This window comes from Pinus tabuliformis, chromosome 5_1 (genome assembly GCF_031772625.1).
Source record: "Pinus tabuliformis cultivar Carrire ecotype Pingquan chromosome 5_1, CPIR1, whole genome shotgun sequence".
In the NCBI taxonomy this organism is placed as follows: Eukaryota; Viridiplantae; Streptophyta; class Pinopsida; order Pinales; family Pinaceae; genus Pinus; species Pinus tabuliformis.
The window spans coordinates 763925569-763951739 of record NC_142305.1 but is presented as its reverse complement, the minus strand read 5'-3'; the positions used below and the strand labels follow the sequence as shown (position 1 = coordinate 763951739).

Below are 26171 nucleotides of genomic sequence, written 5' to 3'. Positions count from 1 at the left end.
AGTCCACCGAAGAGAGGGATGAGCTTCACTCCTTGGTAAACTCCTGTGCTGAGCAACACTTGTAGCTTAGCTAAATAGCCAAAGCAACAATGAAATTCTCAAATCATCAAAAAGGCCCCAAATTCTGCTCACTTCCTTGTATTTATTCTTGCTCCCTTGGACCCCACGTGGGTCCCATCAAATATTTCAATCCCCCACTTAGGAAAATCGAGTTGCCTCCAAGGGGTGCGTATTTTGGGTGGGTGAGTGGCCCCCACAATCCATTAAAAGGCACATCGACCCCCTTTCTCCAAAGTTCTTCCATCAAAATTGCATTAAGCCCAAAATAACAAAATTTCTAAAAATGGTTTCTCCTCACCTTGGGAAAACAATTAGGAAGGGACATTACTGTCCTCCCCTCCCAGATGTTGCTTGTCCCCAAGCAACTGCGAAACTAGGTGCTGCAAGATTTGTTCACTCTCCCATGTGGCATCCCAGGACTCAACTAGATCACTCTCTGCCATGACTCTGCTCATCATGAGACAAAATGATCTATCAACCAACTGAATCCCTGACTCCCATAGCCAGACCTACTGTGACATAGCTCTAATAGCTGTTGGAATCCATTCGTGCCTTGTTTCTAGTCCCCGCATGCAATCAATATATATGCTCCAGATATCATGAACTAATCTGATGCATGCTAAACTTCCTTGTGCCTGCCACTGCATAGTACTGATGACCGTTGGAAACCACATGTGCCAAATAGGTATCCCCTGAATGCAGCCAATAGATGGGTTTTTGATACTTGCAATCGACTCAGTGTATGTGGATCCATCCTGCTAGTACCAACCATCACCACTAAGTTTTCCATCCACCCTCTTGATAATGTGCCAATATAATGTCTGGAGCCCGAACACCCACTGGAAAGTTACCTCAATCATACATGGTGTCCTCTGCTCATGCAAGATCCTAACATGCCATGTGGAAAGAGTGGCCAGATCCCTAGGTGTAGGCTTAGTGATGAGCGATATGCCACCCTACAAAATATCACCTCATCTCTCAACATGTGGTTGTCAACTCGCACATCGACCTTGCTCCTCCACTGTAGAATATCTATCGTGCCCCTGAGGCATTGAATCTCATAGCATCGTCTCAAGAAAATCCCCCAAGTCTTGCTATCCACACTATGGGTTTGGATCGAACACAAGCAGCCTCCCCTCAACTGGCTATGGTGCCAAAAAGTGGAAGATGCATGGGTTCCGATGGGTATGATCAAGAACCTGTGTGGATGCTCCCGGGTCGTCCCATGACCGATCCGCTTTCCCAACCTGGGTATCTCCACCCCAATGACATGCTTGACATCCTTGTCAAGGAACATCCCTGCTAGTAGCACTCCCCCTGTCCACAGTGCAACCCCGCACACTACTGCATATGACCATGTATCCTCATGTCTCCTAGCATACAACTGCACCCAATCACACATCTCTATGCACTGTCGGACCTTGCTACATGTTGTTGCATCATCCAGGATCAACTGGTACCCCCTCCTATATTTGTGTGTTCATCATTCTATGAGAGAATGCACTAAGATGTGAACCGCTCCTCCTACAACATGATGCAACCCTGCACACAACTATGCACCACTGCGCACCTTCGTGCTCCTTCGCATACTATTGTGCACCACTGCATACCCATATACATACTTGGATATCAAGGTCTAAGGCTGAGTCCAAAGGAATCATCTTGCATCCTGTCAGGGTCGCCATCTCTACTACCATTCCATTGGTAAGCACTCCACAATGTGAGCTATATCTCCTCATCTGCCCAAATAGACCTAAGCGGCCTAACTCCTCACATGCTAACATAAAGAACACTATTGAGCCTATCCTCAGTAGCTCTGGTGTCCAATATCCCAATGAGAGAGCATCGTCTCCATACAATACCCTGTTTGGTGGCCGATCGAAGCCACCTCCTCCTACCAACTCCTGCTAGAGTAGGCTAATCATCCTACAATCCCATGTACACCCAACATGCCATGACAACTCATGAAATCTGCCTACGCCCCTGTCAGCCCAACCTGTCACTGGTGCTATCCACAACTCTGATGGGAATATGAAAATGGGGGTGAATCCAATCACCGAATCCACCATCCTGCTAACACCATGACTAACCCAATCCATGGAGTGATGGGGAGTCCCACCTAGATCCCAACGATGATCCAACCCTCGAGCCCCTCTGGCAAACCATGGCCCATGTTGAACTATGCCCCTGACCATGGATGTATCCAAAAACCTAGTTAGCCCTATCAAGTACCAACTCAATACCTCTTGCCACCCAACCCCATGAGAGGGATCAAATGCAAGAGTCCCCGAGTACGTAGAAAATCCATCATGCGAGTGTTGCTCCCTACGCAACTCATGTTGCCTCCTCGCACTAGCTCAGACAACATATACAATTTGTCTAGGTAACTTAGGCACTCTCCCTCCAATGTGCAGAGGTAACCTAACAGTATTGCAGGCCCCATCTACGTAAGCCTGAAGAAAGCTATTGAATGTAAGTACTACAGCTCTGCTAGCTGCCTGCGCATCTATCTGCTCCCTGTTGATGGTAGACCCAAAAGATGACTTCCCATCCTCCTCCATCATGGGCTCAACCAGAGTCTCGAGTTGCCCCACCACAGGTACCTCCTCAAGCATAACATCCTCATCTAGCTCATGCTTCTCATGGTGCTCTCCATGCTATTGGATGTAGCTATCTAGGAACTCTGTCACAGTACTGGATACCTCTGTGCCTATTGGCACCTCGTCAATGGATGGTCCTATGGGTGTGTGCCCAATTGTCTCCACCAATGTGTCAATCAGGCCTACCAAAGGAAACTCCCACAAGGGTGGCTCCTGTGTCACGATGTGTGCATCTACGTGCTCCTCACAACCCTGCGTGCCCTCAACCTCATGTTTGGCCTCCTCATATGTCTCATGATGTCTAAAACCACGTCTGCACTAGCAAAATTGCCTTCGGGTCTCATCCTCTAACTGCCCACCTCTACATGATGGTCCTACCCTTTAACTATACTTATCCTTCTCCTGTTCATGCAAGGAATGAGGCATGCTAGGATGTTAGAACTGACCATACGTGTGGGTGTTGTACTGCTAGGATGCGCATGTATGTACTTGGCTTCTGTGTTGGTTATGTATCAGTCATTGCATCCCCTCTAGAATCTGTTGGTTTTGCCTCACCAATTGTTGGCTCTGCCTCAACAACTCCATGATCTTGGTAGCCTCCCCACAGCTGGCCAAGATCATGCTCTAATACCACTGTAATATTCCGAATGGAAGATTTCCAGTGATAACAAAGGAAAGTAATAACATTCACATTAAAATTTTATTTCAGTAAGGAACATATAAATAGAAATTTCTCATCAACACCCAAATCGACTGATTTTTCATTAATAAATAAACTAGAGTACAATAAAAGTTGGATGAGGTGCACTTGGGCTTGCAAAAGGCAAGCTACAAGCCTCAAGTGATCAATACAAAGTGCCCATCTACTATGAATTTGTTGTTCCTAGCAAATTGTGTTGTCCCCTCAAACTACATTGCTCGCTGACTTCAAGCTCTGATTTACCCCCTCAAAACAACCCAGAAATTTCTGCAACTTTGGGGATGTGCTCCTCTCCAAAAACCCAGAAAGGGTTTTCCCTAGTTTTGACTTGCCAAATTCGACCCCTTGGGGATTGGCCTAGTTTTTCTACACTGTTCGCTGATTTGGCCCCTCAAAACTGCCCAGAAAATTCTGTAAATTTAGGGCTGTGATCCTTGTCAAAAACCCAAAAAAACTCAGAAAGGGTTTGCTCTGGTTTTGACCCTCCAAATTCGACCCCTTGGGGATTGGCCCTCCTCCAATACTGTAACTCACTGCCTGTAACTGTAATTGTTGTAACTTGTTGCCACAAAGTCAAGAAACCTCCCCAAATCGAACTCCCAACAAATTCCCCACAACCCAGCTCTCCAATCCTCCTGTTAAGCCTCCTTCCAAGGGACCCCCCACTAGTGACTACACAATCCTGAGTGAGGATGACGCAAACCCTTTGACCAACAGTTTGACCTAGGTATTTGGCTGGCCTTCCTGCTATAATCTCTCCTCTCCTACGTGGCAACTCGATGTGAATAGCTCTAGCAACCTTCCCCACTGAATTCCTTGACTCCCCTGCTCCACCAAACACGCAGTCTCTCCCACTACGTCCCGAGCTGCTCCCAAACTGCGTCCTTGCTAGCCAAGGCAGTGTACTCCACTGCTGGGTGATCTTCTCTCTGTCTCCAATGGGAAAAAAGGTCCTCCTAGGGTGGCACTCGAAGTCCACCAAAGAGAGGAATGAGCTTCACTCTTTGGGAAGCTCCTGTGTTGAACAACACTTGCAGCTTAGCTAAATAGCCAAAGCAACAATGAAATTCTCAAATCATCAAAAAGTCCCCAAATTCTGCTCACTTCCTTCTATTTATTCTTGCTCCCTTGGGCCCCACATGGGTCCCATCAAATATTTCGATCCCCCACTTAGGAAAATCAAGCTGCCTCCAAGGGGTGCATATTTTGGGTGGGTGAGTGGCCCCCACAATCCACTAAAAGGCACATCCACCCCCTTTCTATTGAGTTCTTCCATCAAAGTTGCATTAAGCCAAAAATAACAAAATTTCCAAAAATGGTTTCTCCTCACCTTGGGAAAACAATTAGGAAGGGGCATTACAGGTGAAGAGTCTCAAAGAATACTATTGAAAGGAAGACTTACTTTGACTGGGTTTTCCCCTCGAGGGGGGTTTTGCCCTGGCATGTGCCTACATCTTGTGTTCATTGTTTTATATGCCGCTGCTTTTGGTAATTGCTTGATGAACTAAAGAAAGAAGATATAAAGAATTGTAATAATAAGAAACATCACAAGTAATTATCAATATCAAGAAAATATTTACTGCCTTTTTGATTTTCCAACACTAGAGGCCCAATGTTGCCTAACACAACCTCTCTTTAGCTTGTCGTGGCCTTGGCTTCATGTCTGCAGTCTCCTTCTGCTCCTTTTGCTGCCCAACAGCCTCCCTCTGCCTGCAACTGTCACTCCTATAACCCTCGTCCCTCTTCCTTCTCTTCCCCGCTCTCGGCCCACACTTCTTCCCTGCGTTCCTCCCTTTCCTTTCGGCTTTCCCTTTCCTCCTACCCGCAGGCTCCTCCTCTCGGCCTGCTGCCCATCCCTTGACCGATCCTCCCTGCTCCTTAGCCTTCCTTTGCTCTGTCTTACCCTCCTCTCCTCAAGGGAACCCTCTTCATTGCCTTCCACAACCCTCTGCTGCTTCTCCCTCACCCCTATCCTTCCTCCTCCCTCCTTCGCTTTCCCTCGTTGCCCATCTCTCCTTGCCTTCGCTTCCCTCTTCCTCTTGCTCTCCCTTCATTTCCTTAACACCACCCTTCCTTCCCTTTTCCTTGTTGCGTTAACCCTCTTCCCTTCCACGTTGTTGTGGCAGCCTCCCTCCAATCTGCACCCCTATTTAGTCCTTAAACCACTCAAACAAAACATCGATTTCCTTCATTTGGCATGGCCTTTTGGCCCTGAAAAATGAAATTTTATCCATCCTAACCACTGTGACACAAGTCTAAAAAAATTTCTGAGGTTTGAGAAAGAATTTTGGCATTCAACTGTGGGACAAAACATTTTTCTGAGTGAGTGCCTCGACAAAAATTCACAGTGAATTTGGGCCAAGGTCTGAGTTTTTTGTTTGCTCATCATTGGAAGAAAATTTAGTTTAGTTTCAAGGCCTAGGGCCTTCAGGTTCTATCTCTAAGCCTCTTTATCTCATCATACAAAGCATTAAATTCCTAAACAGTGACATTAACAACTGGGGTAAACTACAAGTCTGATTTTGTCTTAAAGTGCTTTATGGTCTGATCATAATACGTGGTTTCATCATTAGTTGAGAAGATAATTTATTTGATTGATTGAGCATTAACTTGGCATCTTGAATTCATTGGTAGCTTACTGCTGTTCTGAATACATTTATGAAGTTAAAGCGCTGAAAGAGAATTTAATTCACTGTTATCCTCACTATTTTTAGCATCTAGTTGTATCAACAAGTGAAAACTTTTCCAATGAGAAATCTGACCTCAAAATACATATAATTTTCCCTCTTGAAAACCCACAAACATAGGTACCACTTAGTACTCAAATTTAGTTCCACACACAAGACCAAAATATCTTGTATCTCGTCCCTCTTCAAGTTTGCTATAGCCGAGGGTACACTATAGGAATTTCTTGGTTAGCTAGTTTATATGCACAACAACCCATGTAAGAGGTGTCTCTGTCTGGAAATGAATGTAATATGTCCTCTTTAGTTAGTGAAAGAGCATAGCCAACAAGATGAATACCCCAACCACTAATATGTTGAAGAAAATTAGTTCAGATATGCCCAGAACTCGTCCCATTGAGATACCAAACTTTGTCCAGCAATAAACTCATCCTTCAACTGATATACACAGTCCTCTTCTCCTAAGAACTTCGACACACTGAGAAATGGACTCCGCTGACAAATAAATGAAGGAATCACATCCCCTTTGTAGAGAAGCTCGACCCCAAAAGGGCTCATTTTTGGAAACTTTGAACAGCCAAGGAATAATTGACCCTCAGGAATATAGCTCATATTTGGCCCTTCTCCTCAGCAAATACTCACTGCAAATAGATATGTAGAAAACCAAGTATTAGAGGGTAAAATCAACTGATAAAACCACTTTACCTCAAGATCTTCTATAAATCATTTTCTGCTTTGAATCTCAATAATGAAATTTGAGTGATTCCACTCTCAAGACCAACTAGGGAGTCTAGTTTCAACACCAAAGCTAACAATGGTTGTTAGGATTTCCAAAACCCTAAGTTTCTCTCCAAAAATTCTCCAAGAGCTCTTTCTCAAAATGAAAGTGATAGAGTGAGGAGAGTTTCCTCACTTTTCTCTTTTTATAATTGAGTGGTCACTTTTTCCGCCATTTTACCCTTTTAATTTTTTATTAAGTCACTTAAGGAGACTTTCACTTTATAAAATTAAAGTGAATTTTCATTAACCTAGGATATGTCCCCCTTTTCACCCCTTAGGCAATTATAAAGTTTTCCTATCCCTCATTAAAACTTTTCCCTGCCTTAGCCTAAGGGAATTTATTAGGCTAGTGGACCCCGTCTTATTTCTCCTAAGCAGTCGGGGACATTACAACTCTCATTTCCTTTTATAGTCATGGATAATCGAAATACAATGGGTTATTACCATGGGCTATCTGATTAACACAGGCAAATACCATGGGCCATCTTAATATAATGGGAAAATACCTTGGTCATCCAAATACCTTGGGCGAATACCATGGGATTCTTTGACCACTTGTAAAAAGGACATGACAACTTTGTAATTTTAGTGCCAATAAATTATGGCTCCTTAATTTCTTATTGACTTCCCCATAAGATTTTAACTAAAATTTTGGTGTTTGTCAAATGTATTATTTTACAATTAGATTTGGAACTGATTCATTGATGGTGATCCCATTGAATTGACATTTTGAGTAGCTTCTTCAAAGGTTGTTTGGTCTACATCTAGATATTTGACATTTGAAAGACTGAATTTTTCTTTTTGAGGAAAAGAAAAACCCCAAAAATGTAATGTCCCCACCTTTTGGATTACCTTGGGATGTGGTTAGGAGTGATTTCTAGGACTTGTTTTAGCTAGATTGTAGGAGCAGGATTACACCATTGGTGGACCTTATGGTTTTGGAGGAGTTTTATGGGGTCCAACTGGGAGTGCTTGCCATATTACATCATTAGGATTAGTTCTGCACAGTTCAATCTTGGTCCCATTGCATTCTAACAATTTTATTTTTAGACATATTTTAATTATGTATGCTTAAGGTGCTTTTTTGAGATGATTATTTGGAGGAACACCTTAGTGTAATAGGTTGTTGGAATCTTGGTCCCATTGCATTCTAACAATTTTATTTTTAGACATATTTTAATTATGTATGCTTAAGGTGCTTTTTTGAGATGATTATTTGGAGGAACACCTTAGTGTAATAGGTTGTTGGAATCGTGACAAAAAAGATCTACAAGGTAGGATGATGAAATGGGGCTTTGGGTGGCCGGTGTGATCATGGTGGCAAAATTAACATTTTCTAGGGTTAAAAGTGACTTTAATTAATTAATATAAAGTCACTTTATTTAATAAAAGAGGGGAAAAATGTTTAATTGGAGAAAGAGCAAGAAGGGGGCAAAATTCACTTGGAGAAAATAAAGAAAACTCACATAATGACTTTATCAATTGAAAATTAAAAATAATATGGTGTTTCGAGAAGGATGGAGAAAGATCCAACAAATCTATAAAAGGAGAGAGAAGGTAATTTCTCAGACATTCTAATCTATTATTATTTCTTGAGGATTGGTTGGGGTTCAAGCGAGTCTAGCACAATGGTTTTAAACAAACTCTCCAACTAGTTTCGGTGAACTTCAAGTGTCACCCTAGCTGGTTCTTCAACTAATTTCGGTGGACCACGAGTGCCACCCAAATTGGCCCTTTGAGGAGATCATTCTGGGTCTTCTATTTGTGGTTATTGCAGGTGGTTCTGGAGAATTTTCTCAAGGGGCCAAATTGATATTTATCTTTGGAGGATGATTTGTTTGTTGGACCAAGTTTCTCATGCCATTATTTTCTGAGGTCGAATGCCAAGTCTTATTGTTGTAGGATTGATCAATTCCTGTTGTTGGAGTTAATCACTATAGCTAGGTCGAAGTATCTTCTAAAGGGTCGATTTCAATCAGAGGTCGAGTTTGTCATCCGTTGGGTCATATTTAGAGAGACCGAGATTATTATCTAGAGACCAAATTTGGTTTAATGCTAGGTTTTTTAGTATGCCGGGTTCATCTAAGATCAAGATCTATTTAGCCAGGGTCATATTATTTTGGAGGCCAAATTTGTTTTTGAGGTTGGATTCCCTAAGTTCCTTGAAGGCCGAATTGTTCAGCTTGGAGATCAGTTTGTTGCTCAATATTTGGTGGGCCGAGTTCGTTCTCCTTAGGAGGTCAAGTTCTTCTTCTTGCTCTAGGGGGACGATTCTTGCTCACATATTTGCTGGAATTCCACATCTCAATTGCTGGTTGATTCCATTATTAGCAGAGGTCGAGTTTCAGGAGGCTATAATCATTTCTACAGAAGGGCAGAATTGTTTGGTGGCTGAAGTTATCATTTGTTGGGCCAAGTTGCCTCATTTTCCAGATCAAGTAGCTTGTGGTACGAGTTATTTCTCATTGGGACAAGATCATCTAATTTCTTGAGTTATATGCAGGTTCACAAAATTGTTATGTGCACGTGTTAAAATTGGCAACTAGGGCCAAACTCCATGTGGGTCACCTTATTTAAAGCAGCTGATATTTTTCTTGGATTCCTCTCTTCAATAGGTGTAGGATTGATTTAAAGATCATCCGCTTCCGACATGTATTTATGGAGATATGAATTTATTTATATTATTTGACAATTTGTCAAGGTCGGCCAGCAAGCAAACTGCCTCCATCTCAACCTCAACATTGCATTTAAATAGAGGAGACCTCAAGTCATTTGAGACACACATCAATCATGATCTCTCTCTCTCCACTCGTTTGGGTTTGTCCTCTCACAAGGAGGACGTAGTGGAAAGGAAGGTCAACTAGCTGCAGTCAAGGGAGATATCTAGCTTCAGTTGAAGGGAGAGCCCTAGCCACAGTCATATGAAGAGATCTAGCCGCAGTAGATGGGAGATCTGGCCACAGTCAAGGAGCCCTAATCTGCAGCAAGATAGAGGCCTAAACCGCAGTCAAGAGAGGCTCTTATCCACAGCTAGAAGGAGCCCTTATCCGCAGCAAAGAGGAGCCCTAATCCTCAGTCAAGAAGGAGCCCCAGGCTGCAGCAAGAGGGAGTCTAAACATAGCGTAAAGAAGCCTGGAAGGGCAGCGTGTTTGCTGTAGATGACAGCGTAATGAAAGAGGTTGTTCAAGACATGTTTTAAGGACTGTTTGCAAGACAGGGAGCCACAGTGATAATGTGAGGCAGTGCGTTGAAGAAGTCTGCCCTCAAGACTAAGGACAGATCAGCATAGGGCTGTATAGTGTATGCGTTTGGGTGCTGCCAAGAGCAGTCAGGTAAGCCGAGATCTTCAGGGAGGAAACAATGCTGTTTGGGTGTCATTTGGGCAGGCTGAAAACTACAGCTAGCTGTTGTGCTAGGCACACAGCTAGAGGTTGTGTTAAGAGCAGTCAAGGGTGGACAGAACCTTTGGAAGGCAGCTTGGCATGAAAAAGGGGTCTCCAATGTAAGCCGTAGTCCTGAAAGGACTTATCTCCTGACTCTGTGGTGGAACTAAGGCTACAGGACATGCTCTAACCAGTAATACAGCTAACCCCTATTCTAACATGTTGCAGCAGTGTTATGTGGAGGGCTAGTAGATTGATGATCTCCTAAAAGGGTATGCTACAACACACTTAGTGATTGTATGAAGACTGTCATAAGAATTCAGGGCTGCATCAAGTGCCCTAATTAGAACAGTCATCATTAGCAGAATGATGGACTCACTGCTGCTGTCATAAAATATCAGATTTGTATATTTGTACTATCTTTCTCTCTCTGCTGAACTATTGAAGAATATAAGAAGATTTGATCAAGGGTTTCCCCACAATGGGGTTTGTCCCTGGCTGGTGCCACATCTTGTGTCCTCTTGTCTTGGCTTGTCTTCTACTGTTTATGTTTATGTTCTATCTGCATTTTACTATCATGCTAATGTGACTGCTAAACTGGACATTGATATTGGGCTAATTAAGAAATTGAAGTAAATTTCCCTTAAGCATAGAACATACCAAAAGTTAACAGCATGTAATCCCCCTAATCCAGCTAATAAAATTGGTTTTCTCTTGCACAATTTCTGCTGAGGATGTTATTTGCTTCGCTCACCAAGTGTTTGTAAAAATGATTGTCCACTAAGTGCTTGGAAAAATTCATCTGAGAGAATTTTTAAAATTTTGTTGGCACATTTTAGCTTTGGTACATCACAAAAATTCAGTATATCAATGTTGATTTCTTATCCTTTTATTTCTGTTCCTTATTTACAGGCAAGTTCATCAAACACATCCTGGAGTAGCATTAAGAGTAGGTTTGTGGATATGGGATATTCTTCTCCTTTAGTTGAAAGAGCTATTAGGATACATGGTATGAGTACATTCCTGAACTGGTTGATATAAAATGGTTTACAAATATAGTTCACATGCATTTGTGCATTTACTGATGCATATTTCATTCTTCCATTGTTTTAGGAACAGAGAATGAAGAAGACATACTAGAATGTGTCCTAGCTTGTCAAGTGAGTAGAAATATTCACATTCTTCTCCTATTTTCAGAAATTGGTGGAGGAAATTATCTCTTTCGGATGTGATTTACTGTTAAATCTTTACAGGCTGCTGATTATTCCTCAGATTCAAGTCAGGGGGATTCAGATGCTCTTCTAGAAAGATCAGAGTGTGGTGATACATTCAATTTTTGGAAAGGTCAAGTAAACAATATGGAACATATTCCTTCAAGTCACCTTTTCAAGGTAACAATATGAATCTTGTGATGCCATAAATGTGGTGATTATTCAAACTTGGAATACTAGATTTAGTGTCTCTACGCTCCTGTCCATAACCAGTTAAAAATATTCCCTTATCTAGTACATGGTTTTTAACTTTTAAAAGCTTGCATATCAGTCCCACTAACAGGATATTAGGATATAGCTAGAAGAATTTGTAGTGATATCTTATAAATTTGGTTGCTAATCCAGACTATTAAGTTAATTTCCTGTTGAGGACCACTTATTGGACTTCATGTTGTTAAAAGTATTTCAGCATTCCTATTGTCTTAATGTTTGTGGATTGTCCCCTTGAAAATTGATATAGCCATAGTTAATAGAGGCAAAATACTCCCAAACACAAGAAGAATGAATGCAAGTACACAAGGAGATTTCTGCACCTCTACATGCTGTATACTGTATAGTGCACTAAATATTTACAGTGTAAAATTGGTGGAGAATGATCATCATTGATCAATTCTCCTAGAATTGCAATTAAAAAATACGGATGTTAGGAAATCAATTAGGTGTTCAAGTTTGTATTACATTGAGACCCAGGTTCAGGTGCTGAATCACTGATAAACTATAAGGACAGTTGTAAATTTCTATAAGAAGTATTTCTCCCCTACCAAGCCACCTATAAAGATAAAATACATAGACAAAGTACAAATATAATACGTATATGGGCAATGTCCATTAGACTACGTCTCACCATTTCCTCCTTCGTTTGATGAAATTGTCTCTAATTAGTAATTTTTGCTTGAGATGGAGAAATTGTTACTCAAACACTCACTTGGACAACCACTTGGCTTGGGTGGGCAAGGTGCCTTTGTAACCAATCAAGTAAATGGTGATTAGTCAATATCTATAGTAGATATAGTGTAGACATCAAGAAGTGTATCTTCAATCAAAGGAGGCTGAAAATCAGGAATCGCTACCCCTGAATGGGTGATTGGAACTGCTTCCCCTAAGTAGGGAGGCTCACATATCTTGAGATTATTGACTTTTACCACATCATGGATACCTTGATGAGGTGGAAGATCCAATTTGAAGGCATTGGGACCTGTTATTGTGCAATTTTTTCCTCTTGAAGAAGTTTCCGCGGACTTCTTCAACAGCTCTGAGTGGACATCTTAAAGAAAGTGTCTCTATCACTGACACAATACCTCTCTCACTTCAGAGCTGTTGCTTTCCGACTCCAGGAGCTTACCCCTCTGAAGTTCTTTGGATTTTCTATTATGCATAGAATCAGGATGCTCAAAGAATTTTTTTGGGAGAAAAACAAATAAATTACAAAGGGCTTCAAAGGGAAATGATAACTAAGAATCTTGTTAAAGAATCTATTTTGGATTTGAATCTAGGACTAAACGAAGGAAATCACATCAAATGAATCTTCACACAATCATAAAGATTGCAGGACAAGTAACCAAAACAAATCAACAATTTTATTATTCAGAGTTGCTCAAACATAAGCACATACTGGGTATTTAATTTCTAACCATTTTGAGTTAGAATGAATCTCTAGGGGTAGACAAGAACCACTATACCATTTCCTATTCACCTTGAATTTTCACGGAGTTGGGCATAACCTGCAGCAGAAGCAGAGGACAAACCTTATCTGGGAATCTCAGTAATTGCAGTGTTACATATCAGTTCTGAAATGAAGAAGGTAAAAAAGAAGAATGAAATGCCAAGACAAACAGAATATGCACCAATACCAAAAGGATCAAAATATCCATTTGTCATTGCTGAACTTGTATTTATGGTTGTCCTCTTCTTCTCCTTGCAAATATTTAGTTAAAGCACTTTTCACCAATAGCAGCAACTCTCTCCCATAAAATCAGCATGGTTTATGCACAAAATACTCATATTCTCAAAAAGGAACATCACTCTCTTACTCCACACATAACAACCTCATTCTAAAAATAAAAAAGGCAAATCCTCCCTCAAAATCGGCAACATACTTCATAGCACAGGCAGTGCCTTCCCGTAACAGAGCAATTTTTTTCACAAGAAAAACCAACACTTTCCTTCAGCATAACTTCTTCTCAAGGCAGCTCCCTGCTGCTATAATACTAGCAGAATGTATTCTAAGGAAAATCAATGAACTTACCTAGAATAGAAGAATACTTAGCCTCCATAGAGCAGTGCCTTGCTTTAGTTTCCATGAATTCCACTTTTCTATCTTTTTTTAATAGCATCCCCACACGCTTTTCTATTTTTAGCACGAGTTTGGTTTAGGTGACCCTGGCTAGACCCTATTTTAGGAAATTGTATCCTAAAACCAAAGAACTAATGTCCTGTGTTGTCGCCCAAAGTGTACAGCTAAGCAACAACCCTTAGGACAGGGGCTGTCACTCTGATCCTTGCCCTTTCCATTCTAGGCTCTAGCTACCTCCTAGGCAAGATAAGGGGGGTAGTCCCTGAAGGTGAAAGGATGAGGGGAAACTTGCTAGAAATCAACAAGCTCTAGGAGATACACTTAGTTATCTTATGAACTTGATTATAATTAGTTCACAAGTGTGATTAATCAGTAGTGTATTAGAGATCTAGATCAGATTATATTCTTAAGACACTTCAAGATTAAATGGTTAAGAGACCACTGCCTTCAATAACAATGCTCAAGACAAAATATACTTGCACAATGGATGGATTTATCAAGTTACAAAATACAAGTGCTTCTTAAGCCAGTACAAGATGCATGATGGTATAAGATAACTTGCAGAAATAAACAATGGTACTTCCACCTTAATGAGATAGTGATGCTACAAGATAAGTGACGTATAAGAAAATCAAATTTGCAAGAGAATGAGAAATGAAAATGCTTTAATGAGATAACAATGATACGATGTGCTTCAATAGTCAATCAAATGATCAAGATCCACTTAAAGCAATAGACGACAGACTTGTAATATGAAGCATGAAAATTACACTATGTTGCCGGATCTGGTAGAGGAAGGAGTAGTATTGCCAGATCCTCAGATCTGAACTGAGTCCAGATCCGGATCCGCCAAAATACCTGTCAAATATGTATGCATGCGGATCTTGACCTTTTGGAAATGGCCAATGCTGTGAGGAAACAGATCCCGAGACAGGTTGCCGAAACCGACCAAATGGTTTGAAGAAAAGTCACAAACCCGATTTTATTTTTAGGTTTTTGTCTTTCATAAAGTGTGGTCCCCTCTTCCCTTTGTCGACACTCGGCAGTCACAAACCCAATTTTCACCATCGGCCCCCCTGCTTCACACAACAATGCATTCCTTTGTCGGCAGCCATGCCCAAGTAGTGTTGAATATTCACCGCCGCCCCCCCTGCACACAACAACACATACCTTTGTCTATAGTCATGCTCTGTAATAACCAAACACAGTAACTAGAATCTGAAATACAGAAAGCCTGAAGAATTTAAATTTGTACTTACCTTAACTGCGGCTGATTCTGCTAGTGCTGTTGATTCTGCTGGTGATGTCGTGGCTATTTGATCCAGACTCCGGGAGACCAATACCACCCAGCCAGATTGAGCAAACCTAGCTGCTCAATCCAGAGAACTTCACAACAGAAGCTCTCTGTCCCTCCGTGCCCAGAACCTCAGACGGCTTAAAGCTCTTCCAATGGATAATTATCTTCCTCCTGGTTTTCTCCTGGTGAATTTCTGCTCCTGGTTTTCTCCCCCCCTTCTCTCGGATCAGGCCTCTGCTTTTATTTACGGTTCTGGCGGTGGCCGCCCTCCTCCCTGCAGCCACCGCCTTTCACGCATTGAAGGCTCTCCGATATTTTCTACTGACCTCTACGCTCTGTTATAAATATTCAGTTGGTCTTTAAGCGCCCCCTTTCGGATAAGGGTCCCTTTGATTTTTTTGATATTTTAGTATATAGTTTAGTTTATTAAAGTTTTAATTTTTATAAGTTTATAAAGCCTTAAATTATATATTTTATAAGTTAAATTTATATATGTTATAAAGTCTTAAATTTATACATGTTATAAAGTCTTAAATTTATATATGTTATAAAGTCTTAAATTTATACATGTTATAAAGTCTTAAATTTATATTTATAAGATTTAAACATATTTATTATTTAAAACTCATCATATTTGTTTTATTATAAAGTTTAAAACTTTATATAGTGGATCAGTTTATATGGGTCGTTACATACACTCCCCCTTCTGAAAACTTCGTCCCGAAGTTAGAGTTTTAGGTTTAAGGTTTTAATGGACATGACCTTTTCCTATCCAGGTCCCCAAGCTATTCTAAAATCATCCTATCCTTCCTAATCTCTTCTGCTCCCATCCTATCCGTCCTCTACCAGAGTATGCCATGGCGTCAGTTTTACTGACCTGACCATTCATAAACTCTAAGGTGACAGCGTCGGTTATACCGACCTGATTCCCAGTAGGCATCCGGCAGTCATCATCACACGTCTAGGGGAGCGTGACTCGCACAGTCCTCCCATGACTCCAGGGTTCGGAGGATAAACGGTGGGTAACACCTCCACCCCTCCCAGTAGAATTAGGGCTACTACCCTATCATAGGATCACTTTGAGCTTTAATTGTTCTGAGGTTCTGTCGTCACGTGGTCATCCCGGTAACTGTGTATTACCTGCAATCAGACGCTTATCCATGCATTCGTAAAATGTGCATCAGCATATTCAAAATAACTCACATATTATTCCCTTATGAATTCACCTATGATACTATAATACAACATATTTTGCCATATTCCATGCATGTCTTTTGACGTTCATCTAGAATGTATTCACTTCCTGATCTCTATCCCATTGATCATATTTGACAAAATAAATAAATCCGATCTATAAATAAATGTCTTTACTTTAACAACTATAATTTAGTAAAATGAACCACATATATCATTTTGGTATCCATGTACCAGCAGAAATTTAAACATATATTATGCCACAAAGTTTCATGTTTATCCATAATCATTCAAAATGTTTCTGAGTCTCTGACTGTAGTGAAGTAAATATATACTAAACATAGTGTAAAGTTCTTCAAAATGGACATAAATTAGGGTATCTCTGACATATGTCCTCTGTATCTTCCCAAGTTGCTGATCCAGGACTATACTTGTCCCATTGGACCTTAACTTGGTCCACCAGACGGTTCCTCAGCTGTCGAACTCTACGTTCCAGTATACGTAACGGTTTGACCGTTATGACTCCCTCATTCGATACCTGCAATTCTTTCCACTGGAGGTTATGAGATAGATCAGCTATATAATGTCTTAATACAGAAACATGAAATACATTATGAATTCTATGCAGGTGAGGTGGCAGGGCAAGACGATAGGCAACAGGTCCAACTCTTTCCACGACTTTAAACGGTCCTATAAATCGGGGTGACAGCTTTGTCCCTTTTTCGAATCGAATAGTACTTTTATTTGGTTTGATGCAGTTGAAGACCTGATCCCCTACTTCATACCTCCTATCAATTCGGTGAGTATCAGCATAACTCTGTCTATCCTGTGCTTCCTTTAATCGCTGCCTAATTTGTCTGACCTGAGCTTCCATTTCATGGATTAATTCTGGTCCTATTATCACTCGATCTTCTAACCTGTCCCAACTTAACGGTGTTCTGCAAGGTCTGCCATATAAAGCTTCAAACGGAGGCATCCCAATCGAACTGTGGTAACTGTTGTTGTATGCGAATTCGACTAAGGGTAAATACTTTTCCCAGTGTGATTGTTGATCCATCACATACATTTGCAACATGTCTTCAAGTACTTGATTTACTCTTTCAGTTTGCCCATCAGTCTCAGGATGGTAAGCAATGCTTAAATTTAGCTGAGTACCTAACGCTGTTTGCATGAAAGTCCAGAATCTGGAAGTGAATCGCGAATCTCTGTCGGATATAATCTTCTTAGGTACTCCATGAAATCTGATAATTTCATTTATGAATACTCGAGCTACGTCAGCAACATCGTAAGTATCTCTTACCGGAATGAAATGGGCGCTTTTTGTTAATTTATCCACCACTACCAGAATGGCATTGTGTCTTTGAGAAGTAAGAGGTAGTCCAGTGATAAAATCCATAGAAATGGTCTCCCATTTAGACATAGGAATGTCGTGGGGTTGTAAGAGGCCCGCTGGGTGACAATGATCTGCCTTTACTTGCTGACATTCCAAACATTTTGCAACAAATTGAGTGATATCACGCTTCATGCCTGCCCAAAAGAAGAGTTTCTTGGTATCCGCATACATTTTCCCTACTCCAGGATGAGCACAATATACCGCTTTGTGGGCTTCCCCAAGGATGGTATTACGAAGATTTTTATCATCAGGAATGTACATCCTTCCATGGAATCGTAGGATCCCATCGTTTTCTAATTCATAACCCTCAAATTTAGATTCTTTTGCCTTAATCCCCTCAAGACTTGCCCTCACCTTTAAATACCAGCTGTCTTTTATAAGATGATCCAGTACTCGTTGTCTTAAATCCACTTTAATGGGTATGAGAGAAAATATCCGGGGTCTTCTGCTTAAAGCATCAGCTACTACATTTTCTTTTCCCTTAATATATGATATTCCGAAGTCATATTCACTTAGGAATTCACTCCATCGTCTTTTCCTGGCATTTAAGTCTCTTTGGGTGAACAAATATTGTAGACTTTGATGGTCGCTTTTAAGTGTAAAATTTCGTCCCACCAGATAGTGTCTCTAGATCTTTAAAGCTAGCATTACAGCGGCCAATTCTAAATCGTGAGTAGCATAGAGTTCTTCATGAGGTTTTAGCTTTCTGGAAGCATAAGCTATCACTCCCTTATCCTGCATCAACACTGCACCCAGCCCTTGCTTGGATGCATCAGTACATACTGTGAAGTCTTTGCCCATATCAGGGACTCTTAGGATTGGTGCACTGGTGAGTAGTCTTTTGAGTTCAGAGAATGCTTTATTACATTCCTCGGTCCACTCATACTTAACACCTTTACGCTGAAGGGTTATGATTGGCTTTGCGATTTTGGAGAATCCCTCCACAAATCTCCGGTAATAACCTGCTAAACCCATAAAGCTTCGTATCTCATGTGCATTTTTCGGTATTGGCCATTCCATGATCGCTTTTACCTTCTCAGGATCTACTGAAATCCCTTCACCTGATATGATGTGACCCAAATAATGAATCTTTTCCTGAAAAAAAGAACACTTGGATAGTTTTCCATATAACTGACGTTCCCTAAGGCAGGACAATACTATCCGCAAATGCTCTTCATGCTCTTCTTCATTCTTGGAATAGATGAGAATATCATCTAAAAAGACTTGTACAAATTTATCAAGATACTGACGGAAGACACTGTTCATAAGATTCATGAATACGGCTGGCGCATTTGTTAACCCAAATGGTACCACAGTAAATTCATAGTGCCCAAAACGTGTCCGGAATGCAGTCTTAGAGATATCATTTTCAGAAATCCTTAGCTGATGATACCCTGATCGAAGGTCAATTTTTGAAAAGACAGCAGCTCCTTTCATTTGATCGAAAAGATCATCGATTCGCGGCATAGGGTATTGATTCTTTACTGTAGCTCGATTCAAGTCTCGATAGTCTATGCATAATCTTAAGGATCCATCTTTCTTCTTCACAAAAATTACAGGAGCGCCCCAAGGTGAGGTACTGGGCCGAATAAGCCCTATATCGAGTAGTTCCTTCAACTGGATTTGCAATTCCTGAAGTTCTGGAGCTGTCATTCTATAAGGCGTTTTAGAGATCGGTTGGGTACCTGGCTTTAATTCAATAGTGAGATCCAATTCTCTTACCGGGGGTAATCCAGGTAGTTCCTTTGGAAATACATCCGGGAACTCGGCTAACACCGGATATTGTTCTAAGGATGGCCCTTTTTCCTGGCTTACTTCGTGAATTGCATAAGCCTGACAACCCTTTCTTAAACAACGCTTCACTTGCATTGCCGAAATGTAGCGTAAAGAAACTTCCCTCTTGATTCCTTGAATTTGGATTACTTCTCCCTCGTCGTTTATGCCCAGAATCCTTTTTCCATAACAGTCCACCCAAGCTTGGTGAGCTTCCAGCCAATCCATACCTATGATAAGATCATACGTTCCTAAGGCTGTGACATAGACTTTTAGTTTAGTCGAACAGACCCCTAGGTCAATTTTGCATTGATCCACACTCAAGCCCACGGTTTGGAGTTCTCCTGAGGCCATTTCCACTTGGTGGAAATCATTTTGTCTACGAGCTGCCAACCCACATTTGTTTAATGCATATGACGAAATGAAACTATCTGTGGCACCAGTATCAAATAAGATTTTGAGTTTTATGCCATTGATAATACCTGAAGATTCCACTACAGTGGATTGATGGGCTGCTTGGTCGTGGTTGACTACTGCATGAATTCTATGATTACTTCGATTGGCTGATATCGGCTCCTTCCCAGTCCTATGCAATATATTCGATGAAGCTTCTGGGCAGTTACGCTGGAAATGCGGCCCCCCACATCCCCAACAATTGAGCTGCGCTGATCCTCTTGAATCAAGGTGTGAATTTCTAGAGAACGAGCCGCGTCCTCCCATGTTGATTCCTCTCGCACTCCTTCCTCTACCGGTAGTCCCTCGCGATGCCCAAGGTCTGGTGTTGGACGATTCCGCGGCTATAGTGTTTACTGCCATGGGAACTCTTGTCCCCACACTTGGGGTAAACCTGTTACCGTAAGGTGGCCTCGAGCTACCTCCTCTGAAAAGGTTCCGGGGAGCCTTCCCTGGAAATCCTGATTGTAAAGGCCCTGCTGGCCCCATATCCTTTTTGATTCCAAGGTGCTCTTCTGCATAACGGCCACATTCGACTGCCTCGGCTACAGATGATGGTTTCCACATACTCACCAAGGCTCTGATGCGAGGATTTAACCCAAATATGAAGCGTTCAACTTGACGTTCATCAGAGTCTAAGTAGTGAATGTATTTTACCAGCTCCATAAACCTTATTTCGTACTCTTCCACCGTTTTACTTCCCTGAATTAGTGTATGAAAGGCTCTGGCTTGCTGTTGCTGAAAGTATGGAGGTAAATACTTTGCGCGGAACCTTTCCTCAAATAGTTCCCAAGGAACATTATTCGATGTAAGGTGCAGCTGCTTTTCCAGATTTCCCCACCAAATCAAGGCATTTTCCTTTAGTTGAAACACGGCAATTTTTGTTTTTGCTGAAGGCGAATATTCTCTTAACCTAAAGCACCGGTTCATCTCCTCCAACCATGCCTCAACGCGTTCACCAGCTCGACCTCCCGAAAATTCTGGGAGTCTAATTTTCTGAAGCTCTCTAGAGATGTCTTCTCTCGATCTTCTGGGCTCCAAATTATTTGGTTCCGCTGAACTGGTGGCTACATGCTGAAATTCCTCTTTGTTTTTAGCCTTAGTTGATTCCTTTAATGTCTCCAATAAGGCTTCCAAAGAGTTCATTATCACAGTCAACTCTGGCGTTGGAGCGTTTGATGTTGACGGTGGTCTTGGTGGTGACGAAGGTGATGGGGATGATGATGGCGACGGTGGCGGCATTAATGGTGATGATGTTGCCTGGTCACGTCGTCGTCGCTCATACGTCCTTACCATGGTAATGGTCCCTGAACACATAATAAAATTTATATATATAAAAAAATTTGAGGTGGATAACCGAATTTTAACACACAATTTTCTTTGCAACATCACATTTATAAACGGGTATAGTTTTGCTATTTTTACCCGCTAGGCGGATCTTACTGGTACCGAGGTCAAGGAGGGTGGTCTCGCGACCTCCTTGTCCTAATGCAGGGTATTCTATCCTAATATGAATAATGCAGAAGTGTATGTTTATTAGCTCCTAAGGTAAGACATCTAAAGTTTATTTACCTAATAACATTCACAAAATGAAAATGTTAGATGTCTCGTTTATAATGTTCATTGGTAACATACTTGTCATACCTCAATCTGACTATTACATTTAAGGGCGGTCATATATATCTATCTCCCGAATATATTACTTGGATATGGATTTAATCCAAAGAGCTACCGAGTCTTATTTTAAGAGAGTCTGGTGCAAAGAATGAGGAGTAGGTACTTATCAGTTTTAGCAAAAGTAATTCACCTCAAGCAAAAAAAAAAGGATAATAAATGATGTCCCCAGAATCATTAACTTGGTTCCCAGGTATTTAATGAGATGCCATGCCAGCAACTGCAGAGCAAAGGTTTGAAGAAAGAGGCTTGAAGATCACATTCTGTTGTCAATTGGATCTCTCTCTCTGGTTTTTATTGAATTTTGGGCATATGATCTCCTACCTCAATTAATAGACTGCTATCTATACTGATGCAAAAAAAAAAAAAAATGTAACTCCATGGTATGAAAGCTCGCTCTATACTCCTGTAGCATGCCTCTGCGATATAGTTCACTATGGTGGCTTGGTTCTACTCTTTTGATATGGATTGCTTTTATTGCATTACAATGACTCACATATTTGAGGCTCGATGATCTCTGTGCTCCATATTATAAACTATGGCTTGTTTCATGATCTGTGGCTGACATTTGATAATCAACATGGCTCCTACTTATATTGCCTGTAATTCGCGCTTTGTGGCTCACATTTCTTTATGTCTATGGTTCACATATATTATTCTCGTGGTTCTTGCATTTATATGTGGTCCGCTCTGTTCTCCGTAGCTTGTATTTTGTTATGACCTACATTATATTCACTGTGGCTTGTTAATGGATCACTTTTTTTTTTTTTTTAAAGCGACTCTTATCTAGATGTGTTGTCATCGCTCTTATGATCAGTAGAAATTATAACGACACACTGGCAGCGTAATAAACATAACAACACATCATGTACTCTGTGACATCGAAATCGGTTCTCTGTGGCACGTCATACTTTGTAGGGTCACTTTTTGGATTTACAATGACATCGCTTTGTGGCGTTAATATCGCATCACAGTAACACATTACAGTGACACTTCTTTGCTGTAGCTCGCATTTATTGAGGCTCGATCTAGCCAATTGCCGTAAACGTCAGACGAATAAACCAACACATCGAACACTTCACTTCTTGAACACGTGGCTCGTTACCAAGTCTTACTGTACACGTCAGATAAAAATGAAGCTCGACACACCGTGTTCGATTATACCACGTATGTTTATCGGTCGCGTCAGCTAAAATAAATAAACAGAAAGGAAAGTAGTTTCATGAATAGAGGAATGTGGTTTTTGAAAGACAAAAGTTCCAAGTTCAATCCCCACCACCACAACTCCAATAGAGGGAAAGTGGTAACAACTTTCTAAATTTGTGCGTAGACAAGGGCAGTGCGGCCATGTCTGAGGAAGCGACCCCGATTTTTGAACGGGTAAAAGACTCCAGATGAAGAAAACTAAGAAGTCACCCGACCTAAATTCTTTGGCACTTAAATAAAATGTGCAGAAACTCTAGGCTGCCTTCTGAAGCTTTCTTAAGCCTCTGAAATCGGGCAGTGTATACTAAAACAAAAAAAAACCATCTGTAATAACCATTCACACACAGGGGATCCAATGAAAAAATATACACCATATCAGATCCAGGATTATAGTAAAGCGTTAACTCAATAACCCCAAAGAATGTTTTTTTTTTTTGACATCGCTAGAATTCCCGTGAGAAAACAGCTAATCTACGTGCTGCCTTTGCTAATGTATATCGCTCATCCAATTGAGCAACGTCACGAACTTAAGAGTACAAATAACACTTGCTCGGATGCTACGAAGCATCTGTGATATCATGGAATGCACAAAGAGTGAAATTGCCCTATGGGACTTATGGAAGGATATGTCTAACCCACAGTATTGGCTTGGATTGTTTAACACGGCATCGAACAGAGGCTCGATTTGCAGCCATTTCAAATCCATACCGCAAACATAAAAGAAGGAACTATTAAAAGAAAGTAACAAAGGGACGTCTGCAGATCGAGAGCAATAGAGTACAGAACTTTGGCGGTTATAACAAACGCGCCATGGTAAATTCGGTGATTAGTGTATATCAGAATAGGGCTGACGGTTACGATAACCGCGGGCGTATACCGTGGGAAGGTTACACGGATTTGCAGGGTTCAAGTTCACTCCATATTCCAGTTCGATACTTGCACTGAGACGGTTGCAGCTGAGTTTATCACGAGATCGCATCCCATCAAAGTATCACCATGACGGTTCACAATGGACACAAAAGATTTTTGCAGAAAAGGGCAGTGAATGAAATACAAAGACGACAGCCTGTAGAGGGTTTTTTTTTTTTTTTTTAAATCAATTTCATTCTTCATATACCAGAACAACAAATTGTGGCCTGTAAGGTCGAAAAGGGTTTGAACAACACCCTCTGATACCATCTGTAATAACCAAACACAGTAACTAGAATCTGAAATACAGAAAGCCTGAAGAATTTAAATTTGTACTTACCTTAACTGCGGCTGATTCCGTTGGTGCTGCTGATTCTGCTGGTGATGTCGTGGCTATTTTGATCCAGTCTCCGGGAGACCAATACCACCCAGCCAGATTGAGCAAACCTAGCTGCTCAATCCAGAGAACTTCACAACAGAAGCTCTCTGTCCCTCCGTGCCCAGAACCTCAGACGGCTTAAAGCTCTTCCAATGGATAATTATCTTCCTCCTGGTTTTCTCCTGGTGAATTTCTGCTCCTGGTTTTTGCCCCCTTTCTCTCGGATCAGGCCTCTGCTTTTATTTACGGTTCTGGCGGTGGCCGCCCTCCTCCCTGCAGCCACCGCCTTTCACGCATTGATGGCTCTTAGATATTTTCCTGCTGACCTCTGCGCTCTGTTATAAATATTCAGTTGGTCTTTAAGCGCCCCCTTTTGGATAAGGGTCCCTTTGATTTTTTTGGTATTTTAGTATATAGTTTAGTTTATTAAAGTTTTAATTTTTATAAGTTTATAAAGCCTTAAATTATATATTTTATAAGTTAAATTTATATATGTTATAAAGTCTTAAATTTATACATGTTATAAAGTCTTAAATTTATATATGTTATAAAGTCTTAAATTTATATTTATAAGATTTAAACACATTTATTATTTAAAACTCATCATATTTGTTTTATTATAAAGTTTAAAACTTTATATAGTGGATCAGTTTATATGGGTCGTTACATGCTCACACAGTGTTTAATATTCACCCTCGACCCCCCCTATTGCACACAACAATGCAGCGATTGGTTAGAAGTTGGAACATTCTGTTGGCATTATGATACAAGTGTTGTTCTTGATGGCAAGATGACAGATTATAGTGCAGCAGGTCAGTAGCAAAGAATTGATGATCAGACTACAAAGAATGAAGAAAGAAGATTACATACGTAGGTTCACTATATACCAAGTCGTGTACATGTGCAGGTTATACGCAGGTTCACTATGTACCAAGTCGCGTATATACACAGGTTCGCTATATACCAAGTAGGGTATACACGCAGGTTATACATGCAGGTTCACTATATACAAAGACGTGTATACACGCGGGATTACTGATCAAAAGTCGCGTATGCGTATGCATGCACTTTCATGCACGGAAAAGCACGTACATGTGGGAAAGCTTATTTTTGGGTCCGTGGTATTTAGACCTATGGTTTTGGTCCTTGGTATTGCATTCGAAGTGTTGAACCTAGGTATTGGGTCCCTAGTATTGGTTCTAAATGGTTTTGACCATGGTATTGAGTAAGGCCTAATACTATAAAAGGAGAAGAAGATCATTAGGCAAAGGCATTGAGAAAGTCTTGAATATCTGATGAAGGATGAGATCCAATATGCAGGTTATGGGTTCATGATGCATTGCTAAGGAGGAATCTAAACGGTTGATGGAGAACAAGATCTAAGGATAGATCATGATCTAATGGCTTGGAATGAATCATCTCTATACGGTTTGATCTTGTTTAGTATAGATCTGTATACTGACGCATGTAATGTTTTGTAAATGTTATGATCTGGGTATAACTCAAGTTTGGAATAGCTGCAAATCATGAATGAATATTTATAGATGTATACGTTGGTTGACTATGATAAAAGCGCATACATATGCAGGTTAGATACATCTAAGTAGCGTATACCATATGAGCTATGATGTTTGAAGTTACAGGTGTTTCTGGTTGTTGATGAGTTCTGATGACTGTTTACTGGTGTCAGTATTCTACATATTCAGATTGGTTGATTATGTTTAGCTTCAGTATTGATGGATGAGATCTATAATGGATCAGGATCAGAATGACTTATCTTTATGTGATCTGATGAACTAGATCTGGTTGCTAACATACATATTATCTTTGTATATGTAATGATCTGGGTATGTCTGAAGTCAGGAAGTGGAGCAAAGTTATAAGTAAGTAATTAATGACATATACGCTGGTTCGCCTTGGTGAAGTTACGTATACACGCTGGTTCGGCACTTCCAAGTAGCATATGCACTCTGATGCATGATTTTTGATAATACAGTTGGTTTTGAATATTGTTGCAGAGTTCAGTGTTCTGCTCTGTGTTCTGGTGACTGCATTTTGTTGACAGGGTTTCAGTGATTTAGTATTGGGTGATTCAGAGATTGACGATGCTAGTGTTGATTGA

At 40.8% G+C, this 26171-nt stretch overlaps 1 protein-coding gene across 1 annotated transcript in view; it reads left to right on the top strand.

The window, feature by feature from the left end:
* Positions 1–11077: 11077 nt before the first annotated feature.
* LOC149167155 (DNA (cytosine-5)-methyltransferase DRM2-like) overlaps positions 11078–26171 on the top strand; it is a 224253-nt gene continuing 209159 nt past the window's right edge. The window contains exons 1-3 of the mRNA XM_089430386.1: positions 11078–11216; positions 11321–11367; positions 11461–11598. Of these exons, the coding sequence (XP_089286512.1) occupies positions 11078–11216; positions 11321–11367; positions 11461–11598 (324 nt within the window). The remainder of the gene's footprint in view (positions 11217–11320; positions 11368–11460; positions 11599–26171) is intronic.